General features: G+C 38.0%; 1 protein-coding gene across 1 annotated transcript in view; it reads left to right on the top strand.

Annotated features, from left to right (window-relative positions):
* Window positions 1-27158, top strand: part of SERPINA10 (serpin family A member 10) — a 151758-nt gene that overhangs the window by 81122 nt on the left and 43478 nt on the right. Inside the window, exon 3 of the mRNA XM_044074591.1 lies at window positions 15015-15288. Coding sequence (XP_043930526.1) covers window positions 15015-15288 — 274 coding nt within the window. The remainder of the gene's footprint in view (window positions 1-15014; window positions 15289-27158) is intronic.

The following is a 27158-nucleotide window of genomic DNA, read 5'->3' as shown; positions in this document are numbered from 1 at the left end:
CCATTGGCTCCGAAGCCAACTGGGTCGGAGCTGAAACAAATTTTTGAAAGACTGGGGACTGGAACAGTCTTTGGAGCACCCTGTCTATATCCGAATCCGACATCCTCGATGACCGAGAGGATACTGAACGGGTTCGAGATGGCCTCTCCAACGGCCCCAAAGGGCTAGGGGACCGGCTCGGCGACCGATGACTATCGGCGCAAGGAATACCCACTAGTTTCCATCGGTGCCGAGGAGGACTTGGCCGAGGAGGAAGTGTCTGAGCAGGCAACCTTTGTCGGCTCGAGACCAGTGGAGCCGGCGAAGGTGACCCGCCTCGATGCCCCAGCCATCGGCTCGAAGCCAGAGGAGTCGAGACTGGTGGCATCGAGGCAGACCGTTCCGCCCTCGGCTCAAGTCCTTGGAGCCAAGGAGAAGCCTGCCTATGTCTTTTGGCGGTCGGATCCGACGGACTGGTCGGAGCCGACGCCCTTTTCTTTAGCTGGAGAAGGAGAGGATGCCAAAGCTTCTTCAAAGGAGGGTTTTATTAAGCCTTTAAGAATGAGTTTATTTTTCCTCTCCTGGAGGACCCTCGAGGAAAAAGCGTGACACACACTGCATGACTCTTGTAAATGTTTTGCACCCAAACAATAAACACAGAGAGAGTGATCATCTGTGATTGACATCTTAAAATTACATTTGGTGCATTTTTTAAAGCCCGAAGGCCTAGGATTCTGAGACATTATAACAATAATGCGGTAATTCCCTGACAGAAAAAACAACACTATCCACTTGACTTTCTGATTTAACTGACACTACCAAAAATCAGTTTACAGCTGCCGATTAGGTAAACAATCCGTAACAATTAACTCAAGGGTATTTTGAAAACCCCTAAGGTTTGAGAGGGGTTGACTGACCGGGAAGGCCCTAAGATGAAGGAGGCCTGAAATCAGAACCAACGCCCAATCACACTACAAAGTTTCTCACAAAAAACTCCAATCACACACAAAAGGAAAGAGTAGCCGTTAAAACAGCTTTTTATGACAAGAACAGCAAATTTCTGACAGAAAAAAGTTAGTAAAATACTACTCAGCTCAGCCAGCTCGAGACCACGTCTTCGCAAGTTAGCGGCAAACGAGATCTGGGGGACTGGTAGTGGTGCATCCTGGGATATAGTAAGCTCAGCCAATAAGAGACTTCGCTCTTTGGCATAAGCGTGCCGAGTCGGAGCCAAGGGATCGGCTCCGAACCCATCAGTCAGAATGTAGGCGAGATAGGATCACATAACATCTGTAGTTCAGAGGGTCACGGTTTCAATATTTGACAGGGTTGTATTTTTCTCCCTAATATTACATCACTATACTGCATAATATATTCACAAAAACACCAGTAGTGCTCCAGAGCTGAGTTGGCCTAGTGGTGTATTGCAGAGGGTCCTGGATTTGAAACTTGGCAGGGGTGTATTTTTTTCCTAATGCTGCATCACTTTACTGTATTATATATTTACAAACACACCAGTAATTCTCCAGAGCTGAGTTGGCCTAGTGGTGTATTCCACTGAACTCCAGTTCAGCAGGTCCTTGATTTGAGACTTGGGATGGGTGTATTTTTTTCTAATGTTATATCACTGCACTGCATGATATATTTACAAAAACAGCAGCAATTATCCAGTTTTGAGTTGGCCTAGTGGTGTATTGCACTCAACTGTAGCTCAGAGAGTCCTGGGTTTGAGACTAGCCAGCACTGGTTATTTTATTGATGTGCAGAACAGCGTCTGAATCAGATAAGGCAATTAAAAAGCAGCTTTAAGCGAGTTTGCGCAACACGCCATTATGCTTAAACCCATTCTATTTTCAAAAAAAGAAAATAAAAAAAAGGGGTGATAGGAAAGTGGAGAAATGGGAGCAAGCAGGGGTAAAAGCAATATGAAAGGCAGCAAAGGGATATGCAGGACAGGTGTAGGAAAGGACCATAGCTCTTCATTTCTTGGGAAGCAACAGCTGTGCATGATGTGAACAATTTGGAGCCTCACACCCCACAGGGAGGGGTATGGGTGACATAACTTTGTTGATTAATTGATGGGATGATTGGTTCATGGCAGTGTATGGGGTTGCAAAATGGAGAGCCGTGTGTGCAACAATTTTTTTTTTTTTAGGACAGATTTGTTTTTAAGGTGAGAGTGGAATGTTGGGGAAGGGTTGTAGGTACATTTGGGGAGGTAAGTTGAGTAGGAGAGGTTGCTCTTGCAGGCAGACAAGACAGTGGACAGGGGTGGTGTGTGACACATGAGGGAGGTAAACACCTTGGACGGGGAGGTTGATTGGGAATCATAGGACCAAGTGCCCCAAGATGGCAACAGTGGGACTGACATCCTCACATATGGGCAGTCAATACTGCCCCTTCATGACCCTGAAGGTGGTTGCACTGGAGGTTGGGTGCCGAGGCCAGCCTGCCCCTCAAGGTGCAACAGTCTGCCCTCAATCTGGTACAAGTCATGTTGGATGACTCTGTGCACTATATCTGAAACCGGGGTCTGGATGACAACCTCCTCACCATGCTCACACCCAAGGGGGACGGGCCCCGTTGCCGGAGGCAGTTCCACCCAAGTGTTGTGCAGGACCAGCAGAAGGACCAGTTCTAGGTTGGGTCCCAGATGTGCTGGGACCCGGTGCCATGGCCAGATGAGGTGGGATAGGTCAATCCACCGGAACTGGCCTACCCAATCGTGTTATGGTGTTGAGGTTTGGCAAGGTGTATAGGTTAGTCATGAACAGAACATTAAACAGTCATAACAGCACGCATGGGTGTTCCAATAAACCCAGAACAATAAAATTGCATAGCATACAGAACACAGGCATAATTGGAATAACAGGCAGTATTGTAACAGCATGCCAATAACAGTTACAGCAAAAGGTCAACAACAGTGGAATTTCAACAAGGTATGTTAGCATGCAAGCATTGTAATATATAACTGATAATACAACACAAGGCCCAACATTAGTTTTTGAGAACAACATAGGTGGAAATGAAACCATAGCCATAGTATAAGCATAAATATCTGTGATGTAGTTAAGGGGTGGGAGGATATAAAGACATTCCATTACCAGCTGTATAGGCTATATTTTCACAACAGTACTGTTCAATACTCTACAGGTCTGCCCTTGCTTTACATCTACATGTGCCCTATAGCTTCTGTAGTACATACATACCTCTCAAGCTGTCCACATGGGATGGTATGGTCCAAGCTGTAAGAACTATAGGTACATAACTACAGGGGACTATTACATGGCAGGGGAACATATATGACTAACAAGGCATACCCTGCACTGATGTTGTGTGAGTGTGCTACTGGCATACCTCAAATGGATTTATATCTGTGTCCAAGATTATTGGCAACAGTGATCACTAGCTGTGACAGCGTGACACTTGAGAGACATGTGTCATGCACAGTGCAGGGTGTTTATACCTATTCTGCTGTCACTATAAATAAATCTTACTAACAGTCCCTGGATTCAAACCCTGGTCTGTGTGTGGAAAAAAATAACAACATATGTACTGCTTATCACACTGAGCTACTGGGCCACTGCTGCATGTTAGTTGACTGATATGTACCTACAGGTCAACTGCTGACAAAGTCTGATGTGGTAATATTGGTACAGTGTCACAGGAGACTGCACTGACAGTTGAACATACATGCATGAGATTCACACATGACAGAGATAGTAGGTGAAGTGTGTTTTAATACTTGGAATGCAGCTGTACACAATTAACCCCTAGTGGATGGGAATATGTGTGATCTGTACAGACCATATCAGGGTGCTGGGATGTCTACCTGACCCATATACATTTGCAGATGGTATATTTGCAGTCTACAGCTACTACTCTGTCATAGTGGAATGCATATAGCTGAAATACAAAGGTTAGCACAAGACAATCCTGAGGGAAAAACACTATAATACCTTCCACATTACTATTCAAGGTTCATGTTAGTCTAGAACATACATCAACTAGCATTCTATCTTGTAGTACAGCTCCACATCTATATTTTAGCATAACAGTTCTTTAGCAGCCAAACTTTAGTCACTTTATTGTGTTATACTCATATTTGGTTTGTAGCACCTGTAAAATTGGGTTTCTTTAACAACACACGAAAATACACACAACAATTGGCAGAACAAAGTTTTATTGAGAGTGACTTGACACAGTCATTGGTATACATTTGACAAACGTTATTTGTTATCCAGTTTAAATAATACATGCATTGAAGGTGTGCTGTTATGACAGAACCTATGCAATACTAACTTTATTTCCTTCACAATTCTGACTGCAGTTGTACTGTATTTCCTGTAGATCATAAATGAATGTCATTTATTCCCTTCACATTTAGAATGCTAGTGTACTTTATTACCAGATCATTAGTATTAATACCATATACACATGTCATTCCTACACATTAATAATGTTATTGCAGTACACTCAGAACAGAATATACCTACTGGCAGTTACTACTGTACTCTTTCTTATTTATATGACTATATATTGCAAGATATATCGGTACTCACAACATTCTCTCACTAGGTGCCCTGCTTGGGCCTCCAAGATATGAGCCCTCTCCTCTGCAGCTGTTGGAAGGGAAACACACCATTATGTGTACCTGTCTATCAGATATTCATGCCGGAATTTGGTAAAGCAATGGTTCCTGTACTTACAAACTTCTGGAGCATTCCAGTCCTGAGCATCTTGGATCCACTAGGCCAAGAGCACCCCTTTCCTCTGCTTCAGGTCATCATAATGATGATGCACCTGCTCACCAGTGAGCGGGATTCCAGTAGCATTGGTGAGGTCATGCTCCAGATGGTCCTAGGCCTCTGACTTGTATTCAGAGCCCTGTTACTGGCCCTGCATATATCTGTCACCATGGTCTTTGACAAGGAGCCCAACCATAACCCTGGACTCCAACATGTTCCAGAGCTGCACCCAAAAGCACCCTCCCTCTCTGACTCCAGCCATAGCTCCTGTAGTGATAAAACTCCAAAAGTTTCTGGCTGCATTCCCACCTGTGCAGCTTAAATAAGGCTATTTCCCACCTTTTGCTGCCATTGGACCATTTTTAAAAATGCTAAGCAATGCTCAGCACCATGCAAACCCACTAAGCTTAAGTGAGCCGTTATTAAACTGGAAATGGTGAGCAATGCTTAGCGGTGCACAAACTCGCTTAGCTGAGCTGAGGACTGCTTAAACTGGGATTGCTAAGCAGCACACAAACCAGTTAAGCGGAGCTGCGTGTTGCTAAATACTGCTAAAACAGGACCTGTTTGAGCATTAGTTGGTTTGGTTTAGCAGTGCTTAGCTGTGGGCAAGCTACAGTTAAACAAAATGCAATGAAAGTATTTGTTTATATCCCCTAAACATATGCATTTCACTACATTATCTGGCAGTGTAACTTTAATTTATTGAACACTTGTGTGTAACTGGGGCTTTTATACTTGAGTTTCCACTAAATATGGGCTTCAAGTCAAGTTGAACTAACCCAGTTAACAAATTTCAATGTATACATAAAAGAAGCATGTCAAACATTTCCCTATTGCATGTAAAAAGTTGAATGGCCAGTATTCAAACTGTGCACCTACTGCACATAAAGCCATCACTCTAACCAATCAGTTACCAAGGATATGGTGATCAAAGCTATACTGTTCTATATAGCTCTTAGTTATGTTTAAGCACTGCTGAGCGCTGCACCATTAATGCAATAATGAAGAAATTGCTTGAAACCACCACGAATTGAGTCAAACAGCATTTAATGACAAAAAGTAAAACAGGAACAAGCGCTTTCACGCAATAAGATTGCGCTTCATCAGGTTACATTCTTTCAAAACTACCAACATCTTCTATATTAGTGCTTTACCTACAATAATTCAATTAACTTTGTTAATTAAATTAAGCTCATCTACATTATTGGTTTGCTGAAATCAGCATCTAAATACCCAATCCAAATATATTAAGTATAATATTGAAGCAAGCAACATAATAATATTACTCATAAATTCAGCAGCATGATAATATCAAAGTTTGTGCAAAAAATTCATATCAGCGTACATAAATGCCCCTTAATTAAAGGCATGATTGCTAGATACAATCCTGCCTAGCAGGAAATAATGCCCATTTTTGGAAAAAGTAGGGCTGTTAGTAAATTAGCACTTTACATTCATTATTCCCAGAAGTTAGGTCAACAGTTCTATAAACTCATTTGCAATTCATTGTCATTTTGTTAAAGAAACAAGACTCAAAGCATATAGACACAATCTAAAATATAGTTAAGTCAGCCATTACTAAATTATCAGTGCTTAAAAACACTAAAAATAATATAAGCTTAGATATCCATGTCAGGAACGTAACATTCACCAAAGCATTTATAGTTGCCTTAGTCAACATTTGTACGGTGCCCGATCTCTTGCTAACTAAACATCATTGCAAAAAATATCATTGCAAAAATAAATCGGGAACCAAATATTCCTATTTACATATAAAGATTATACTCATATAACTGAGTGTCATGTCTGCAGATATCACTAGGTGATCAAAGCTATACTGTTCTATATAGCTCTTAGTTATGTTTAAGCACTGCTGAGCGCTGCACCATGCAAACCAGCTCAGCTATGCTTAAACTTGATCTTTTTATTAAAATGAAAAGTATCCGGTTTCTATTTTTAGATGTCTGGCACGTGTTTTTTGCTAAGAGCTGCACCACGCAAACACACAAAAAAAAAAAAAACAAAAAGGACAATTACATTTTCACATTTAGTTTCAGTGCCATACGGCACTCTGACAGTACAGGGTGTGTGTTACGGACACTTTAACACACCCCCTACACATATATTTTACATTTGGCTGACGACACATTTAATGTAATATTTTAGTGCTGTACAGCACTTTGACAGTGCAGGGAGTGTGTTACGTACACTGTAACACATCCTCTACATATAACTTTTGAAACAGGGCAAGGAGACTGTTCTATTTACTATTATAGTGCTGTCCGGCACTTTGACAGTGCAGGGGGTATGTTACACATCTCCAAGCACTGTAACACAACCCCTACAACTGATTCAGTAAATGTGTTCACAGCTCTTCCTCAGTAGCATGCCTTCATTAACATGCAAGGCACACTGCCGAGGGGGACCTACAGACACGGCCATGGTGCACTCCGTGTAGGGCTTGCACTATTCTTAGATTTTTATTAAATATGGGGGGGTTATGTGTATAATAGTTAAAAGAATGGCAAAGGCGTTGCCAAAACTGATAAATATGGATCAATTGGGTTTTGTGGTGGGAAGACAAACATTTAACAACATTAATAGAGCAATGATGATCCAGAGAGAAGTAGAATGTAAGAAAATATCACTGTTGTTGGTGGGTCTTGATGCAGAGAAAAGTCAATAAAGTATGTTGGGATTTTATGAGTGGGGCAATGGAAGCATTTGCATTCCCTGATACAATAATAAGATTAATTATGAGGATATATGAGGGACTGGAAGCAAAAATTAAGTGTGAGGATTCCTCAATAATAAGTTTTGTCTGAACAGAGGAACCAGGCAGGGGTCTTCTCTTTCCTGTTTGTTATCTGCATTAAATTTAGAGCCATCGGTAAATAAGGGATACAGAAATTCAAAGACATAATTGCTATGGTAATATTATTTTGTACCTGATAAAAACAGAAAAGGACATCTCAGTGTTGTGGAGAACTCTGAGACAGTTGCATGTCTTTTCAGGATATAAAAGTAATACAGAAAAAAAAGCTGTAGCTATAAACTATGTATCCACACACAAATACGTTCAATAATACCCATATTTATGGGGACATGATAAAATTATGTTTTTAGGAGTAGGGGTTAAAAAGGATTTTGTTATGCAGCTAAGGATATGTGGGAAGGGACTAAACAAAAGATAGCACAAAAACGAAGAAACTGGAAGCTCTTGTTTATAAATATGGATAGCAAGATACAAGCAGTAAAATGTTTTTAGTCCCTTTAGTTTTGTACATAGGTCAGGCACATTTTTATCAACCAGAGGAGAAGCTGTGCACAGTAATTAATAAAGTGTTGAATGATTTTATCTGGGAGGGGAAGAGGACAAGAATTAATTAGGGTAAGTTAATCTTTAAAATAGAACAAGGTGGTTTAGGATTACCTGATCTGAAGGGATATTTTAGAGCTACACAGTTAAGACTCATATACATAACACAAGCAGAACACTATAATTCAAAATGGAAAGGGATGATGATGAAGCAGCATTAGAAATTCAAGAAATAAGGAGAGAGAGTGGGATTTTGAATATAGGTTCTTAAGGAGAATAACAACAGCCATACAGACTATTATATTCATAAATTAGCAGAAAGTATGTTGAGAACTAAGCCAACATGAGAATGGAGAAAGGAGATTCTACCAACAGGGATAAATTCAATTAAGGGTACAGAAAACAGGCAAGAGGGGGTTGAAATTTACTGGAGAAAACTGGACAAGAAAGCAAGGTATCAGGAGCAAATAACTCGAGAGAGAACGGTAACAGAGTGGGGTGATGCCAAGATGTTGGGATTGCAGGCTTGAGACTGCCTTCCCTACCAGGGATTGATATCACAGTACAGACAAAGAGAAAGGGACAATGGGAGTCCAAAGTGAAAGATCTGTTATGGTAGAGTTTTTGGTCAACTCTAGGACATAAGCTGCTGTTAATAAAATAAATAAATAGTAGGGCATATAAATATTGCATGACAACTATAAGAATCAATCAGAGGAGGAGAAAAAAGAATGGGAAGAGAGACTGGAAAAGCAATTTACAAGAGAAAAATGGGAGGACACATATATGGCTACCAAGTATGCAACGACAAGAAAGTTTAATATTCTGCACAGAAATGTTTGCATAGGAATTTTTATACCCCAAGCATACTTCAAAGAATTTTCCTTCAGGTAGATAGCAAAAAAATGAGGAAGAAAGAGGTAACTTGGAACATGTTTTGGGGACTATAAAGAACTGGCAGATTGTAAAACTTCTCTATGGAATACTCTGTAATAAATATTGGGGAAGCAAATGTCTATAACAAAGGAAATGATTATTTTGTGCTGGGACATACGATATGAATTGCTTTGACATAGTAAATTATTATTAAGTTCAGTTCTATTCACTGCCAACTACTAGAAAATGTAAATTAGTATGTAAGCCAACTGTATTTGAAGTACTGAATATTGGAAAAGAGATAAAAGAACTGGATGTGGAATCTCTAGAAAATGGGAAGGATTAAATTACATAGAAATAAATGGAATGTCTGGAAAAATACATGCAAAATAATATTCAGGAGGAGGAGTGAGGTTTAAGGGAAGGCAGGAATTTAGCAATTTATGTAAAACTAGAGTGAATGACAGTTGTTATAAAGAAAGAAAGTGTATATGGAAAGTATAATGCATGACAAAATGTTAAGATGGTTTATTATCTTAAGTGATAATTTAATAAAGGTATTTAAAAATGCCATCTGCAACACCACAGTTCAAAAGCATCCGATTCTCTCTGCCTATGTTAAATATACAGTAAAAGCTGGTCAATTAGCACAAAAGAGAGAATCTCTGATCCAGAGACATGGTAAGTCTCACAGAGGAAAAACCTAATTTGTGGCTCATTCTCATGTCTCTGAATCAAACAGTACACTGCTAGACCTGAAAATACTTGTGGTCTTCCTACCAGCCCATGCATCACAATACCAGAGGTATACACACACACACACACACACACATGCAGACACATTCAGTCATTAACAATCAAGCTCCAACATACTCTTCACACAGAAAGAAAGACTAATCTGCACACTCACACACTTACATTCCAACAAACATTCAACACACACATACACACACACACACTTATTTGTACTGCAACTACTCACATGGGAGTGAATGTGTAAATGCCATCTACTTTTTCATCCTAGATACAAAAAATTAAAGAATAACTCTGCTGACTTATTTGGGGTCACCATTAATTCGGGGGGGATCATGGCTAATTAGCTCATGTCCCACTTAGACTATTTTACAGCTTGTTTTAATATTACTGCATGGCTCATCCTGATCCTCACTTAGGCCTGCCCCCCGCCCCATACTACTAATGCATACAGGCAGTTCATAAATGCTTTATCCTATGCATGTGTCCACTCAAATTATCTATGGTATGATCCCAGTTATTCTCACTAGAGGTAATATATAATTATTGACCATGGAATGGGTAAGGCTAATTTAACTCCAAATGGGATAGGTTAATTCAAGCTCCAGAATGGAAACTGTCTAGACTTAAAATTGCCCACAACAGCAGCTAGCCTATTATTTTACTATGAATCTATAAAAAGTAGGGACTCCAAAATTTTGCAGGGTGATGTCATAGTCATAGTTTTATGGATTTAACAAAGTTTATTACATTCCTGCAGGCAGGCTTTAAACAGTATAAGAGAGACAAAGTATGCTAGATACAAAATATGAAATAGGTTTATATGTGTTTAATAGGCTAATGACCACAAGGGCCTTTTTAAGCCTAGCCATGTATCGCAAATCTCTGACAAGTGCTGATACCCTTGATAAGTGTAATCATGGGCCTGGGAGATTAACCATTTACAGGTTACCTGTTTGCAACAGAGACATAGGTGCCAAAAATTTGATGTTGCCAAGGTTACTATAAAAACTATAGATGCAACAGTATTGACGGTTAAACAAACATTTATGTGAACAGTAAGTACTAATCCTGTGCTATAACAAAGACAGGACTTCCAAAATATAAACCATAGCAAATAAAGAAAATAAATAAAGAAAAAAATGTGTCAATATGGGAAACGGACAACAAAAGCACTGTTCATGAGGCTGTAACAAGCAGCAGTCAAATAAGATGTAATATTCATGTGCACTGCTATAATGCAGAAAGTAGAAAAAACGGAGCCATGGCTAAAGTTAAAAGCAGCTTTAATAATAAAATGTTAAACTCACTCTTCTGCAAAATCCAAAAGTTAAGTACAAGAAGTTAAAAAAAAGTCTTCGGCGGTATCCAAACGTTGTGTTGCTAGTAAAAACCTTTGCCTTAAGACTTTTCTACTAAAGCTCTAGAAAAGTTCACTCAGACTATGCCATAGACCACTGTGAGGGAAAGTTCTAATACAGAGAATCATTAGCCTGAAGAACCCTTAAGGCAAAAGTTTTTACTAGCAACAACTTTTGGATACTACTGAAGAGTTATTTTTAACTTCTTGTACTTAACTTTTGGATTTTGCAGAAGAGTGATTTTTAACGTTTTATTATTAAAGCTGCTTTTAACTTTAGCCATGGTTCCGTTTTTTTCTACAGACTCCATTATTCCTGTTTTGTTTGTTTAACCAAATTCATTCTTCATATGTTTATAAGTTCATAGGTGTTTACTAGGCTAACGACAACAATGGCCTTTTTCAGCCTAGCCATGCATCCCATATATCTGACAAGTTCTGATACCCTTGATAAGTGTAAGCATGGGCCTGGGAGATGCACCATTTACAGGTTACCTGTGACCATTAGAGACATAGGTACCAAATCAGGGATGAATTTCTGATTTACCATCCAATTGTCCAAGTTGCACTTGAATTGGGTTAGGGAGGAACTCTGCTTCACATGGATGGGGAGTCTGTTCCATAGACGGGGTAGTCTCTGCGATATATACCTATCTCTCCAGCAGGTCCTATTTATAGAACAGGCAAGGTTTAAGTCTTTATAATGGGTAATTCTGATGTTGTTTGTTTTGTGGATATGCAGGACATCCATCTGAGTGAGGGTCTGACAATGCCCTGTATGCCAGGCAACGATCTCCCCTCAAAAGCCTGTAGGAGACAGAATACAGAGATAGAGCCTTGAGGTGGTCTGCATACGACATTTTACTTACACCCTGTATTCTTTTAGTGAGGAACTTCTGTGAACGTTCCAAATGTGGGATGTGCCTGGTTAGGTACATACCAAAGGGGGCATTGTACTCAATGATAGGTCTGATGAATGCCGAATACAGTGGAACAATGACTTCCTTGGACTTAGATGCCATACCTTTGTTTATAAGTTGCGCAACATAGAATTATTTCCTCACCACTGTAGACACGTGATGGTCAAAGGCTATATTACTTTCTATGTGTGTCCATAAGTCCCTGACTACTGGGTCAGCTCTAAGGGTGTGTTGTCAATATGATAATTAGCAGGGATGGATGACTACCCAAAGGATGTTATTATGCATTTTTTGGCATTTAGTTTTAGTCCATGGCTTTGACACTAGTTGTTTGTCTGTCTCAGTCCCTCCTGGAGAACATTTGTGTCAGCGTGAGATTCAATGACAGCTCCTAATTTGCAATCATCTGCAAAGTTAGTCACACCACTGACACTGGCCTTGACTTCTGAGAAGTAAATGCCAAAAAGGAGTGGTCCAAGGACTGATCCCTGAAGGACTCCACTTGTGATTGGTCTCTTTGTGGTGGTGGACTCCCCAATTGTAACTTCCTGGGTCCTGCATGTGGGCCAGTTGGCTATCCACTGGGTGACATACTGATTTCTAACTAACCTCCTGAGTTTGTCAACAATGCCTGAGTGGGGTATTGTGTCAAACGCCTTGGCCAGGTCAAGGTAGGCAGTGTGAACAATTTTGCCCTGATCCATTGCTTTGGTGACCTTCTCAAAGGAGTCCACCAGGTTCAATAGGCACTATCTGCCCTTGAGGAAGCCAAACTGCATTGGGTCAAGTGTCTGGAGATTTACTATATCTCAAGTGATCATCTCTATGATAATTCCTTCCATGGCTTTATATATAAGGCTAGTGAGACATGTGTTTGTAGATGGCCCACCTTTGTGCAGCGGGATAACTGTTGCCTTTCAAAATTCATCAGGCATGAAGCCCATTTGGAGGCTACAGTTAAATAGTAATTCCAGAGGCCATGATGGGTCATGTTTCATGCTATTTAGAAAGCATCCTGGTATATTGTCTGGGCCCACTGATGCAGTGTTTTTGTTCTTAGAGAGAGTATTAAGGACCTGTCCCCTAGTGATAATAGGGGGAATTATATTTGATGATATTTCCTGAGGGAGGGTAGAGGAGGAGAGAGGGGTAAAGGTGGAGCTGAATTTATCAGCCAGGAGGTTTGTTATATCGTCTGGCTCAGTATAGGTGGCTCCATTTACTATGAGCTCTGCCTTTGAGGTTGCGGACTTAGCTAAAGAATGCTATGCGGTTGTCCTTGGCCTGGGAGGCCAAACCTAACTCAGATTTTGCTTTAGTAGACTTTATTTGTCCTCTGAGTTCTTTGTTTAGTTTGATGAGAGATATTTTATCCTGCTGGGTGCTGCACCTCCTAATTTTTACCATGATTTTCTTCCTCCTGTTATACAGTCTATTGATTTTGTGATTCCACCAGGGTGGCTTGTTATTTGCGTTAGTTCTGTTCTTCTTCCTGGTGGGTACAGCTGTATCTGTTCAGCTATTAACATGCAAGGTTTCTGTGAACAGTTCTGCATAGGCAGCAGTGTTTTCAGGGCTTATGGGGGCTTGACAATTTTCCACGTTCTCACTTAATAGCAGGAGGTTAGCCTTAAAATAGTTCCTGAATATTTCAAGTTTAGTTGGGGGTGCAGGTTTTATTTTTACTTCAAAGGAGACCATTTTGTGGTCTGACCTTACCAGGGAAGGCATTACAGTAGGGGGGTGTGCAGTACTCTCCCATATTAGTGACGACCAGATCCAGTATGGTTGCACCCCTGGTCGGTGTATTGACTATCTGGTCCAGGGAGTTTGTGTTTACAAAATACAGGAATCTCTGTGCATGTATGTTTGGTGTCATATAAGATTCCCAGTTAATAGTGGTGGTAATTAAAGTCACCCATGAATATGGCATTGGGTTGGATGGTTAGTGTTTCTAATACATTTAAATTTATGGTATAGGTTTCCTGGGTCATAGATGGGGACCTATAGCTTGCAAGGAAGTGGCATTAGATTTTGCCTATGGTGATTTGAACATGGAGCAGCTCAAGTGCATTGTCCTGTTTGACCAGCCTTGAAGTACATTTATTTTTAGTTTAGCAACCACTTTTTACTTTAGTTGGATCCATGTGCACTGTTAATAACGTTAAAGTAAACATACAATGTAAGATAACATTTTCGCTAAGAGACTGTTATATATATATCGCTATAAAATATCAAACGAGATTAAGAGACAATGCATTAATAAATCCACCTTTCCAGGTGATAGCTCCAGAATCAAGTATGAAAATATATAAAAAAAAAAAATCAATAAATACCAAATGGGGTGAATTACATACAAATATGTAACATCTATTTATATTATTTCTAGTTAACATTTCTAGATTAAGAGTTAATACTGCATTGAATCAGCTCTGACGTACCACATTTGTATTATAAGACCTTTTGAAATGGTATTTTGTTTATTTTCAAATTTCTTGCTGTGATGCATAATCACTTGATAAATAAATTTCAAACAGACTTTTCTAAAGCCATTACATTTTCAAGATGGATCATTTGTTTTTTAAATGTTATCAATATCCTCAGATGGCACACAGCTGGTAGTAACACCGTAGATGTCCTACAACTTTACACAAATATCTGTGCAGACAATATATCTGTGTCCATTTCCTCAGCTAGTACCATGATACGTGAAAGCCAATTGCAAAACTGTAAAAAAGTTATTAAATCCCAACTTCATTTTTATTATCTCTAGTAAATTGGCAGTCAGGGTTTCATTTATTTATTTTTATGCTTATTTGTGAATCTTGTGAGCTTGAATATGTAATTACATCCCTTTCCGATATGTGATATTTTAGTATTTCAGCTAATCAGAAATATGTATCATACCAAAATAAAGATGTCATAATACAGTGTGAATATGCAGATTTTACAAGTTTTCAAAAAAAATATATAAAAGCTGCAAAACTTACATTGCTGAACTTTTGGTTCATTTTTAATGCAACACATACAACTTCAATAACGGTTTATTTTCTTAGGAAAATGGCTAGAGCAATTTGATCCCTCCTCAACGAAAATGGAAGTATTTCATTTAAACAAGTACAGCAGAGTTGAAGTTCCTATGATGTTTAAGACTGATGACGTGTTAGCCACCTACGACCAAATGTTAGGCTGTAACATACTGAAGCTGCCATACAGGGGGAAAGCAAGCATGCTGATAGTGGTTCCAGGAGAAGGAAGTGATTTTGGAATAGTAGAAGACCACTTATCAACAAACTTAGTGGATACATGGCTACGGAACATGAAGATGAGGTATGTTTTAAATCTACAGTTCCTAGGAACATGGCACTATAATATAAGCAAGCAATAAGCAACGTGACATAGCAATTTTAGACCAAGAAAACACCATCCTGACTACCCCAGATGCTTAGCATCTGAAATATGGATACTAGTGATGTACATATACTCTGGTACATATCTGAAATGTATCTAATTTGTTGTCAGTGTATATTTCTTGTAGTTGCACCCTAGATTTTTAAATTCAAGTTACTGTATTTCTCACTGGCTCAGTGCAACAAAAATAATTTTTGTTGCAGTTTGCTCAAACTTGAAAGTGTGCTTTTGTATAAGCCAGAGACAAGAAGGCAAACAAGATCAAATAACCAGGGGTAATTTGCCTTCTTTGGGAAGAGACAGGAGGTTTATCCAGTGACTTCCTGAACCCCTAGTGGTAATCCCAGCTACTGTCTAAGCACCATACTGGTCATGCAGATAAGCTATGCTTTGCAGATATCACAGTAGTATGTGTGTGTGAGTGTGAGCATGTCTGTTATGGTCTCTGTAAAGGTCTACTCATAATAGTAAGGAGAAAGAGAAGGAAAGAGGAGAAAAAAATGCCATTTAGATCTACGAGGAAAGACTTTGCATAGGCTCCACAATATGTTATGAGCCATTCAAGGAGATGCAAGACAAAACTGTAAGATGAAGCTGCTAACTTCATATTCTCTGCCCATTGGAGGCAAGCTAATACCTAATGGTGATCTTCAAGAAAAGTGGTTAGCTGGCAGAGATGAACTACTATATCCATATGCTACCTGAGTGAGTTAGAAAAAGTAGTAGAAAGGAGTTATATCCTAAAAAGTGTTACTGCCTGCTTTACTTATCTCCTAAGAAACATACGGCTCAGCAGACACCTCTTGTTTTGTGGTTGATTAAGAGTAGAAGATGCTCTGTGCTATTTTTCTTTCATGGTCAGTTGTCTAGAAATGTGTCCTTCAAGTAATTACTGATGATCCTAGCTATCATCATAAAGTGACTCACAGCTTACAATTTAAACTGACTTTTTCACTTATTGTTTGACACACTGTTTTTTCAGCTGCTGTAAAGTCTCTGTTCAATACAGATTAAGTTGTACTATACATTGCAAGAATGACCCTGATGACACTGTTTCTGGTGACATTTTAACCTTTCAGCTCTCACAACTGAACCTCACTGTTAAGATATTTTTTGACATCTTGTCATCAGCCTAAGGCTGTTCTTCATCTCCAAAAAATATAGGGCTCTTATGAAAAAAACAGACGATTAATACCTGTTTAATGTTAGATCAACTATTTTCTTTATAGCCATATCCTTCAGACAGTCAGACTCTGGGTGCTGTGAATCATTGAACCTTACTACTTACCATAAAGATATTTTCTAGGCAGCTATTGTCAGTAACTGCCAAACAGAGGCTACATTTTCTTGTAATATCTAAAGTTAATCTAGATCCCTCTTCACAAGTCAGTGTTCAAGATGGTATGACGGTTTTGTAAGAGCTGTATAATGAAGTTTGTGACCTTCTGCACAACATTCTGTGAGACTCTGCCTCTCAACCAATAAGCAAAGATAACTATTGTCATAAAAATATGTTTATCATACAATCACTATGTTGGTTTTCAACAGTTCATGAAATGAATACATAATGTACAAAAGAAGAGATATATTTTCTCAGACTCTATATCTTTATTTTTGAAACATTTTTGGAACAAAAAAAATGCTATTAAGGTTGCAATAACAAAAAGTGCCTAAATAAATTTGGGCTGAACAAAGACCATCAAAACTATTGTAAACAAAATATTTATGAATATTTACATGCACTAGTATCAATTTTTCATCTCACAGATCAGCATCATGGCCCTAACTAACACTAAGGTGACCCCAGTTCAATTAGCACCTCGGTTAACTGAGCTGCTGGTAGGAAGGGATGGGTGTGCCCACCTCAGGGATGAAGGGCATTTGTCTAGGCATTCCCTATGGGAATTGTGGTCCATAGACAGGAGTAGCCATCAGATGTAACAGGTGAACACAGGGGTGGGAGGATACCAAGGTGTAGATTATAAATGGAAAAATCCCCCAGTGGAGGCAGTCAGTGGCACAACCCCCCCCCCCAGGAAACCCTTTGATTTTGCACTGGCCTCAACCTTAGAAAATAAATAGTCTGGGGGCAACAGGCAAGGTGGATAGACCCAGTGATGGATGCAGGGACAAAGAGCAGCAGGATGGAATGAATCAGAAAGGGATCAAAAAAGTCAATCATAAATGTTTTCATTAGACCCAGTGTACAATGTATTTTGCCTTCAGTGAAAAAGGATGTTTTACAGCCTGTCTTGAACACAGCCTGTCATGAGCCAGAAAATCTTTGCACAAGAAGTGCAAATTCAGCATCTCATGTAAAGAACATTACCCCAAAGTATCAGCTAAGGATATGTGGGAAGAGACCAAACAAAAGATAATTCAAAACTTGAGAAAATGGAAGCTCTAATGGCACAATAGAGGCTCAAAATAAAAAAGTACTTCGACCACAAGCTTTAGCGTAACAAGCTTTAATTCCACGTTTTCGTCTTATTCGTGGAGTTAAAGCTTGTTATGCTAAAGCTTGTGGTCAAAGTACTTTTTTTATTTTGAGTCTTTACTGTGCCATTGGGTCCAATACCTGTTGTTTGTTGTTGTGTATTGGTATTGGGTCATTTTATTAGTTTTAAAATGGAAGCTCTGTTATATGGATATTGATAGTAAGATACAAGCAGTTAAAACATTTTTACTTCCTTTAGTTTTATATACATGTCAGGCATATTTTTATCAACCAGAGGAGAAGCTGTGGATAGTAATTAATACAGAGTTGAAGGATTTTATTTGGGAGGGGACGACGGCAAGAGTCAAGTGAGATAAGCTTATTCTTCCACTAGGACAGGGTGGATTGGGATTACCCGATTTGAAGGGGTATTTCAGAGCAACACAGTTAAGGTTCCTATACATAGCACAAGCAGAAAACTATAACTCAAAATGGAAAGAGATGATGAAGAAATGGGGGACGTTCAAGTAATAGGGAGTGACTAGGGTTTTGGAAGCAAACCTTTAAGGAGAACAACAATAATCATACAGAATATTATATTCATAAAGTAGCAGAAGGTATTCTAAGAACTAAGCCAATATAGGAATGGAGAAAGGAGATTCTGCTGATAGGAGTGACCGCAATTAGGAATACAGATAATAGGCAAGACAGGGAGGGTGTATATTTGAGAACACTGGCAAAGGAACCAAGGTGCTGGGAGCAAATAACTAGACAGGGAAAGGTAATAGAATGGAAAGATGCTAAGAACTTATTTTGACTGCAGGTTAGAGATTGCCTTCCATATCAAGGACTATCAGAGTACAGGCAAAGAGAATGAAATAGGGGGGTCCTAAACAAAAGACCAGCACTGGTAGAGTTCTTAGTAGAATCTAGAACAGAAGTGGCTCTTAAGAAAGGAATAATTAGTAAAGCATATACAATATTGCATGATAACTATAAGAATCCATCAGAAGAGGTTAGGAAGAATTGGGAAGAGAGACTGGATAAGCAATTCACAAAGAAACAACGGGGGATATACGTATGTCTCCCAAATATGCAACAAAATCTAGAAGATTTAGGATCTTTGCCTGGAAGTGTTTACAAAGATATTTTTATACCCCAATCAGGCTCCAAAGAATCTTTCCTCAGGTAGACAGCAAATGTTGGAAGTGTGATGGGGAAGAAAGATGTATCTGGGAACATATTTTCTGGGAGTGCAATGAGTTGGCTGACTTTAAAGATTCCCTGCAGACTGCTTTGTCAGAGATACTGGGTGAGCAAATTGAAGTGACTAAGGAAATCAATTTTTGAGCTATGATACAGAGTTGGAGTTGCCTAGACATGATAAGGCCTTGCTGAGTCTAATTATGATGGCTGCCAAAAAAGCAATAGCTAAAAAATGGAAATTGATGTCTAAACCAATTTTACTGGAAGTAGCAAAGATAGTAACAGAGATAAAACAACTGGAACTGGGATATTTAGAAAAGGGTAGGAGTAAATTACACAGGAAAAAAAATGGGAAAATGTGGCACTACTACATGCAGCGGAAGAACAATGTTTAAAAGAAGGCAGGATCTGAATGAGCTAAGCAATGGTTGACTAACAGTGGCTGGATATATTAAAAGTATTGTATAATTTTGCAGCTACAGTTGTGTTGGCACAGTTTGTAAGGCATAATGTTTGCAACTGAGATTGTGCTGCTATTATTTATTTTCATTTATATAAATGTAAGATTGTCTGTGTCACATATGATAATTTAATAAAGATGTTTCTCGTAAAAAAAAAAATAATAATTTAAATGTATTTATTTTTTTTCACTTGTTAGGTAGGCAGGTGGTTTGATACTCTTTCACCTTTTATAACCCCGCCCATAAGAAAAGCATACATATAATACAACATAGTGCACAAAATGGGAATAAGTATAAATGTATGTAAGTAAATATTAATGTAAAATGTAATTTTCAATTACTGCATGTCAGTCAATTGGGGAGACAAAACAGAAATTCATCGATAAAAGACAATTCAAGTGAAAAGAATAAGTATGTTCAGCAGAAGTGTTGACTTTAACAGAAAGTAAAGTAGTGACATAAAGCAGAGCAAAACATAGATAACTGCAATAAATGACAAATTAATTATGGCAGGTTACTGCAGTATAAAATCAAATCAAAAGAAGAGCACAGTGTTGCGGGTCCACGGATAATTTATTGTATAAAACACATCCACAAATGAAATAAAACGTAATTAAAATCCACAATGGTAGACATCCAAAATGGTTAAGCGCTTTCATCAAATAAATTAACTTCCTCAGAACACAATGACTAATAAAGTTCAGTTTTAAATACATGAATTCTAATTAGTCAGAAATTCAAAATGACCAATCATGTTCAATGACAGCTCCCTCCTCATGAATAAAATATTCCCTCCTCATGAATATGTTAAATACATAGTTATTTAAAAAGAAAGAAAATAACAGTCTCATCATAAAATACACACACATGGATATTTCATTTCAATAAAAAACTTGTAATGAAAATATACACTACAATAATCTAAAATGTTACTACACTAAACCTGCCTTTTCTTTTAAAACAGGCATAATAGAGATATGTTCATTAAGCCCTGGGGGGGAATCAGCAGCCAGCCGCAGTTGCCACAATAATTCCTTTTTATACAAAACATTTTGCCAGTCCCCACCCCTGGCTTCAATGGTGACTAATTCTAATATACCAAATTTGTAAGACTGAAAATTACTACAGGTGACACTATGTTTAAACAATGCACTAGTATCTTTTTCATTTTTGATATCATACAAATGTTCGTATATCCTATTTTTCAGTTTTCTTTCCGTCTTACCTACATAAAAGGAAGAACAAGAGCAGCACTTAGCTATATATACAAGTTTAGTTGAATCACAGTTGCCACTCATTAAAAAAATATGGCTCTTATTTTGATTGTCAAGAATAACAATATTGTCTTTTAAAATATATCTGCAATAGGAACATCTACCACAAGGTTTACTACCCCCTCTCTTAACCCTGGTGTTGTTCAAATTATAATCCTTCTCCAATATTGTCTTGATATTGGGTCCAACCCTTGGTGGAAAAATAGGTTGTTGGCCCAATATACGATATATTGCAGCATTGGTTCTAAAAATATTCCAGTTTTTTATTAGAGTTCCTTTTATGTAAGAATACAGAGGACTGTATTGCACCACACAGTCATGCTGGAAATCAGGTTTATCATGAACTTGGGTATCTTGACTTGTATCTTGACTAACAGGTTGGGATCCTAACCTACCCACACCAAGCAATGGGGTATACACCTTGCCCCATTTATTTAAAACCTCTTCAAGAATAGGGTCAATAAAATGTACAGGATACCCTCTCTCTAAAAACATCTCCCTTAAATATTGAAACTCTACTATAACATCATCTTTCCTAGTGGTCATTCTAACAACTCTTATAGCTTGACCCTTAATAATACTCTTTTTCTGATGTATAGGATGATGGCTGGTGTAGTGCAAGTAACTATTACAGAAAGTCTTTTTACGATAAATTTTAGAAATAAAATTATCATGCCCTTTAATGATTACGGTGTCCAAGAAGCTAATTTCTTGGGAATGAAACTGATAAGTGAATTTTAAATAATCTGTTGTTTGATTCAAATACTGAACAAACTCAACAATCAATTCAGACCCACCACCCCACACAATAAAAATATCGTCCAGAAAGTGACCATAATATTTAATATTAGAGAAAAAGTTGTTATTCTGAAAAATATACTTATATTCCCAACCCAGACGCACCAAGTTAGCGTACAAGGGTGCACACGCAGCACCCATTGCAACACCTTTTAATTGTTGAAAATATTCACCTTCAAAAAATAAATAATTGTTCTCCAAAATGAGATTCATAAGCTCACATACCAACAGTACTTCATCTGAGCTCAAAAAAGAATGACAAAATAGGACCTCTTCAAAAAAGCACAAACCTTCTGCTTTTGGGATACAAGAAAATAAGTCCTGAACATCTATAGTCAAAAGGACACAGTCCACTGACCATAGTTCTTTCTTAAGCTGTCCCAGAAAATCCCAGGAATCTCTTAAAAGGTGTGGAAATTTATTTAAGACATGTTTCAATTTCTTATCCACAAAGACCACCAAATTGTGGGTTTTAGAGCCTGCTGCTGCCACAATAGGTCTAAAAGGTGGTTTGTTCAAATTTTTATGTATCTTTGGTATACCGAATATTACTGGAATTTTCAGAAACTTATTCATCAAAAAATCATACTCATCCCTAGTTATTCTCTGATCCATAAGATATTCATATAAGTAGCTATCCAGTCTACTATATGAAATGTGTATTTCATTCCTTGAACATGGAGAATAGCTATCAACCTGGAATAAAATATTTTGCATATCGTTAGTATAATCTTCACGGTTGTACAATACCACCCCCCCCCACCTTTATCAGGTGTCATGATTCTGATCTTTTTGTCCTCCCTCAAGCTAACCAATAATTGTTTCTCCTTGGGGTTCAAATTGGCAAACACCCTTCTTTTTTCCCCCCATATTTTGTATAAATCCTCCTTAACTAGTTTTTCATATGTTGTAACTAACGGATGTAGTGGGGGGTTAAAGGTACTACTTCTCTTCACAGTAACACTCGGTACCTCAAGATAAGTTTTATCTGAAAACATAATATTTAAATTTAACTTTCTAAAATATATCTGTAAATCCACCAACACTTGACCTATATCAGGTATTTTAGTTGGCACAAATTTAAATCCTCTGGAAAATAATGAAAATAAATCCTTAGTGACAGGTACATCTGAATAGTTATATATATTAAACCCATCCAAACTGTATAAAATGTTGTCCACACTTTGTATTTGAGTCTCAGAATCTACCATTTGTTGTGCCCGTAGGTTTGTTGCGCTGCCCTGCTGTAAGTTTTGTATACTCCTTGTCTGCGATTTGCTATTCTTTCTGAGCGTCTGGGTAATGAAAAATCCTGTGGGTCAACAAAACATTCTGGCTCAAATTCCTCAAAGCCATCACCACTTGGTTCAAGAGTAAAATTGGAGCCCATTTTACCCATACCTCTCTTGTCATTACCACTTTCTCTATCATAAAAAAACAGTTTATCAGTGGGATAAACGTGTTCTAATTTATACTGTTTGATATCCCTATCCAGTTTGTGGAGCTTTTTTTTAAAAATATTATCACATTTCTGGTCCACCCTGGAAATAATTTTACAAAACAAACTTTCATACTGGTCAAACAATAAATCAGATATAATTTGCTCATGTAAAAAATTCACTTCATCATGTAACTTTTGTTCCATTCCCTCATATAAAGAAACAGTTTTACCTAACAATTCTAAACCCCATCGATCAAACATATCTGTAAAACCCCTCACAATATCAGCATCATAGTATATACCATAAGGAAATTTAAAAACTCTCAGGCCTTGCGGAACTAATTTTTGCTTAATATATTCATTTAAATAACAAACTTCCATTTGGCACATCTTAAATTTAAACAACTTTTTTTCAAAACTATATATCATGTCTTTAATAGAATTAAAGTCAAACTGTTTGTTTGTACTAGGTGCAAATACACCTGTACTCCGCTTTGAATTTGGATCATTAAAAACAAAATGTTTCTGAAATAAATTACTGAAACATTCCTTCTTGTTTCTGATGGCATTTTCCTCATTACAAAAGCGAAAGTCACTTCTTTTACTGCCATTAAATTGTTCTCTACACCCTGGCAGTGCATTGTTAATGCCAGAATTAAAGTCAGAAAAATTATTGTCATTAGCCTTAGCACAAACAGTACCTGTATTGGAGCACTCTGCACAGTGAGTCTGTTTGTTATTAGAAGCTTCAACCGGTGATGCCAAAATAACCCTCAAAATGAACCACACAATTGTTGTTATTAGGTTTTTTAGAATGACCTGGTCCCACGCCATCCTCCGATGCAGAAGCACTGTTAGTATAGCAAGGGGGACATCCTCGTCGTTCCTCTTGATGTATTTGCGCTGACGTGATGACATCATCGATATTCTTAAAGTGGCAATGTGATCCACAAGGCTCTAAAACAGGTATATTGTCCTTACTTGTAACATTGCCGTTTTTAGAGTTATGTGGAGGGAGAATAACTGAATCCTTGTTAGAATATTGTGAGAAAAGCTCGATTAACTTAGTTAATTCACCCTTTAGTTCAGCCACATCCTTCTTCAAGGATAAGATTTCAGACTGGCTGGAATCCATTATTGGAGAGAGGCTGAAGGGTTCCGGAGACCCCATAGCAACAACCACTAAACAAAAAACGAAATCCAAAAAGTAGTGGAAAGTGCTCAAAAACAAACCAAATCAAAAGAAGAGCACAGTGTTGCGGGTCCACAGATAATGTATTGTATAAAACACATCCACAAATGAAATAAAACGTAATTAAAATCCACAATGGTAGACATCCAAAATGGTTAAGCGCTTTCATCAAATAAATTGACTTCCTCAGAACACAATGACTAATAAAGTTCAGTTTTAAATACATGAAATCTAATTAGTCAGAAATTCAAAATGACCAATCATGTTCAATGACAGCTCCCTCCTCATGAATAAATATTCCCTCCTCATGAATATGTTAAATACATAGTTATTTAAAAAGAAAGAAAATAACAGTCTCATCATAAAATACACACACATGGATATTTCATTTCAATAAAAAACTTGTAATGAAAATATACACTACAATAATCTAAAATGTTACTACACTAAACCTGCCTTTATCTTTTTTCTTTCTTTTTAAATAACTATGTATTTAACATATTAATGAGGAGGGAATATTTATTCATGAGGAGGGAGCTGCCATTGAACATGATTGGTCATTTTGAATTTCTGACTAATTAGAATTCATGTATTTAAAACTGAACTTTATTAGTCATTGTGTTCTGAGGAGGTCAATTTATTTGATGAAAGCGCTTAACCATTTTGGATGTCTACCATTGTGGATTTTAATTACGTTTTATTTCATTTGTGGATGTGTTTTATACAATAAATTGTCCGTGGACCCGCAACACTGTGCTCTTCTTTTGATTTGGTTTGTTTTTGAGCACTTTCCACTACTTTTTGGGTTTAGGTTACTGCAGTATGCATGACTGAGAATGGAGAAAACATCTGCAGAAGGTGCTAGTCTCTATTACAGTAAGGACAGGGTATTTAGGAGTTCTGAGAGGAGCATAAAGTATATGCCTGAGAAGCAAACCAAAACCTGAGCCCGAGGTAGAGTAGAACTAAAAATTAAAATGGAGTATTAGGAATAGTAAGAAATGAGCACAAAGCACATTAAGGAAGCAAACAGTAATTAGTGGTAAGGTATATTAGTGTTTGGCATGCAAAGGAAGAAGCATGACTCTGAACAAGTGCTTCTAAAGGGTGTGAAGTCATCTAGGCTTATTATACACAAGGTAACTAATTGCTTTGAGTTACAAATTTTTCCTTAATTAGGAAAATTCTAAATTCTATTGACTGTGAGCTCACCGTATTGCCAAAATTGTTTATTACATTGGTGGGAACGGAATTTAAAAAGAAAGAAAAAAACATAGTCAAGAAGACAGTCAAGGCATTTCTTATACTAGACAGTTTCAGATGATTATACCTGAGGAATAAAAGCTTACTTGCCATGGCTAGGGAACCTAAGACAATCTACTGCAGCTTAGACAGTTTCAGATGATCATACCTGAGGAATGAAAGCTTACTTGCCATGGCTAGGGCACCTAAGACAATCTAATGCAGCTGAGTATAATTTTGTAATGTATTCATTTGTTAACTAGATAAGTGAATTGGTTTGCACTGAATGCTTTCCAACAACAACAAGGCTAAACACTAAAGCACTAAAGAAAAAAAAAATATTTGTGTGTGCATGCATGTGAAAGTGTGTGTGTGTGTGTGTGTGTGTGTGTGTGTGTGTGTGTGTGTGTGTGTGTGTGTGTGTGTGTGTGTGTGTGTGTGTGTGTGTGTGTGCATGCGTGCGTGTGTGTGTATCTGCGTGCTTGAGTGTATAGATAGACAGATATAGATAAATTCATTGTTTATCAGACCATGAATGAGTTTACTTTTCCTTTAAAATTGGTGGTATGTCCCTTACACATTCCTCTGTGTTTATGATCTTCTCAAAAGCAATAAATTCCTCTGATATATCCTATTACTAAAGCTACTGCTTATGCCTTTGATTTTTTTTCTCCCACTTAAATAATTGTATTAATAAGGCAGTGTCGGTCCACACCAAATATGGTAAGAAATTTAAAAACAAACCTCTGTGGTAGAATACCAGGTATAAATCAATTAAATAACAAAAGAAAGACATCAGTTAATGCTTACAAGAGATCTCATTTCACCTCCCTTAAGACCATGCTTGAGCAAACTAGTACAGACCTTAAGGGAACCATTAGGAAGCTCAAAGATGAATATGAAATTGAAATACCCAGTAAACCATGTCAAAACTTAAGAACTAACACTGAATAATGCTTGGAACTAGTCCACAATAATACTACCCAGTCTGATCCAAAGGAAACAGCTAATGTTCTAGTTGACAAATATAGTGCAAAATTTACAATGCCCACAGTTATAGCTATGCCACAGATTCCACACACCCAAACATCCTTTATAATAACTATGATTTAAGGGGTCTATATTAAAACAGCGAAGAGGCGTTTAATCAAACGCCTCTTCGCCGACACATATAGAGCAAATGCACTAAAGCGCGAACGCTCAGAACAGCGATTTCTTTCCCTGGGAAAGAAATCGCTTGGCCTTCCCCATGTGTTTACCCCTTTCCCCACTGTAGTACAATCTCAGAGTTGGTATATTTAGTTGGGGGGTGGGGGGCACAGCCCCCCACGTTGGGGGGATTGTAATGTTTGAAAGTGTGTGTGTTTATGTGTTAGTAATGCCAATTTCTTTCCCAGGGAAAGAAATCAGTGTTCTGAGCATTCGCGTTTAGTGCGTTAGCTCTAGATGTGTCGGCGAAGAGATGTTCGATTAAACGCCTCTTCTCTGTTGCAATATAGACCCGATTTAAGTCCTGTCAGTCATCTCAAAAGCTAAGAACACCTCATCTATGCTCCCTGATAACATTCAAAGTGGCCTGTTTATCAGTACCAAATGTGGCCTTTCTGAACCCCCTATTTAATATTTAACATCTTTAATCCAAACATTTCCACTGGCTACATTCTCAAAGCCCACACAATGGCCATCTGATCATGGACCCTGATAACTAGAGACCAATTTGTCTCAATAGTCTCACAAG

Source organism: Protopterus annectens, chromosome 6.part0 (assembly GCF_019279795.1).
Source record: "Protopterus annectens isolate FY-2018-M chromosome 6.part0, PAN1.0, whole genome shotgun sequence".
NCBI classification, from domain to species: Eukaryota; Metazoa; Chordata; order Ceratodontiformes; family Protopteridae; genus Protopterus; species Protopterus annectens.
This window is presented reverse-complemented; position numbering and strand designations above follow the sequence as displayed.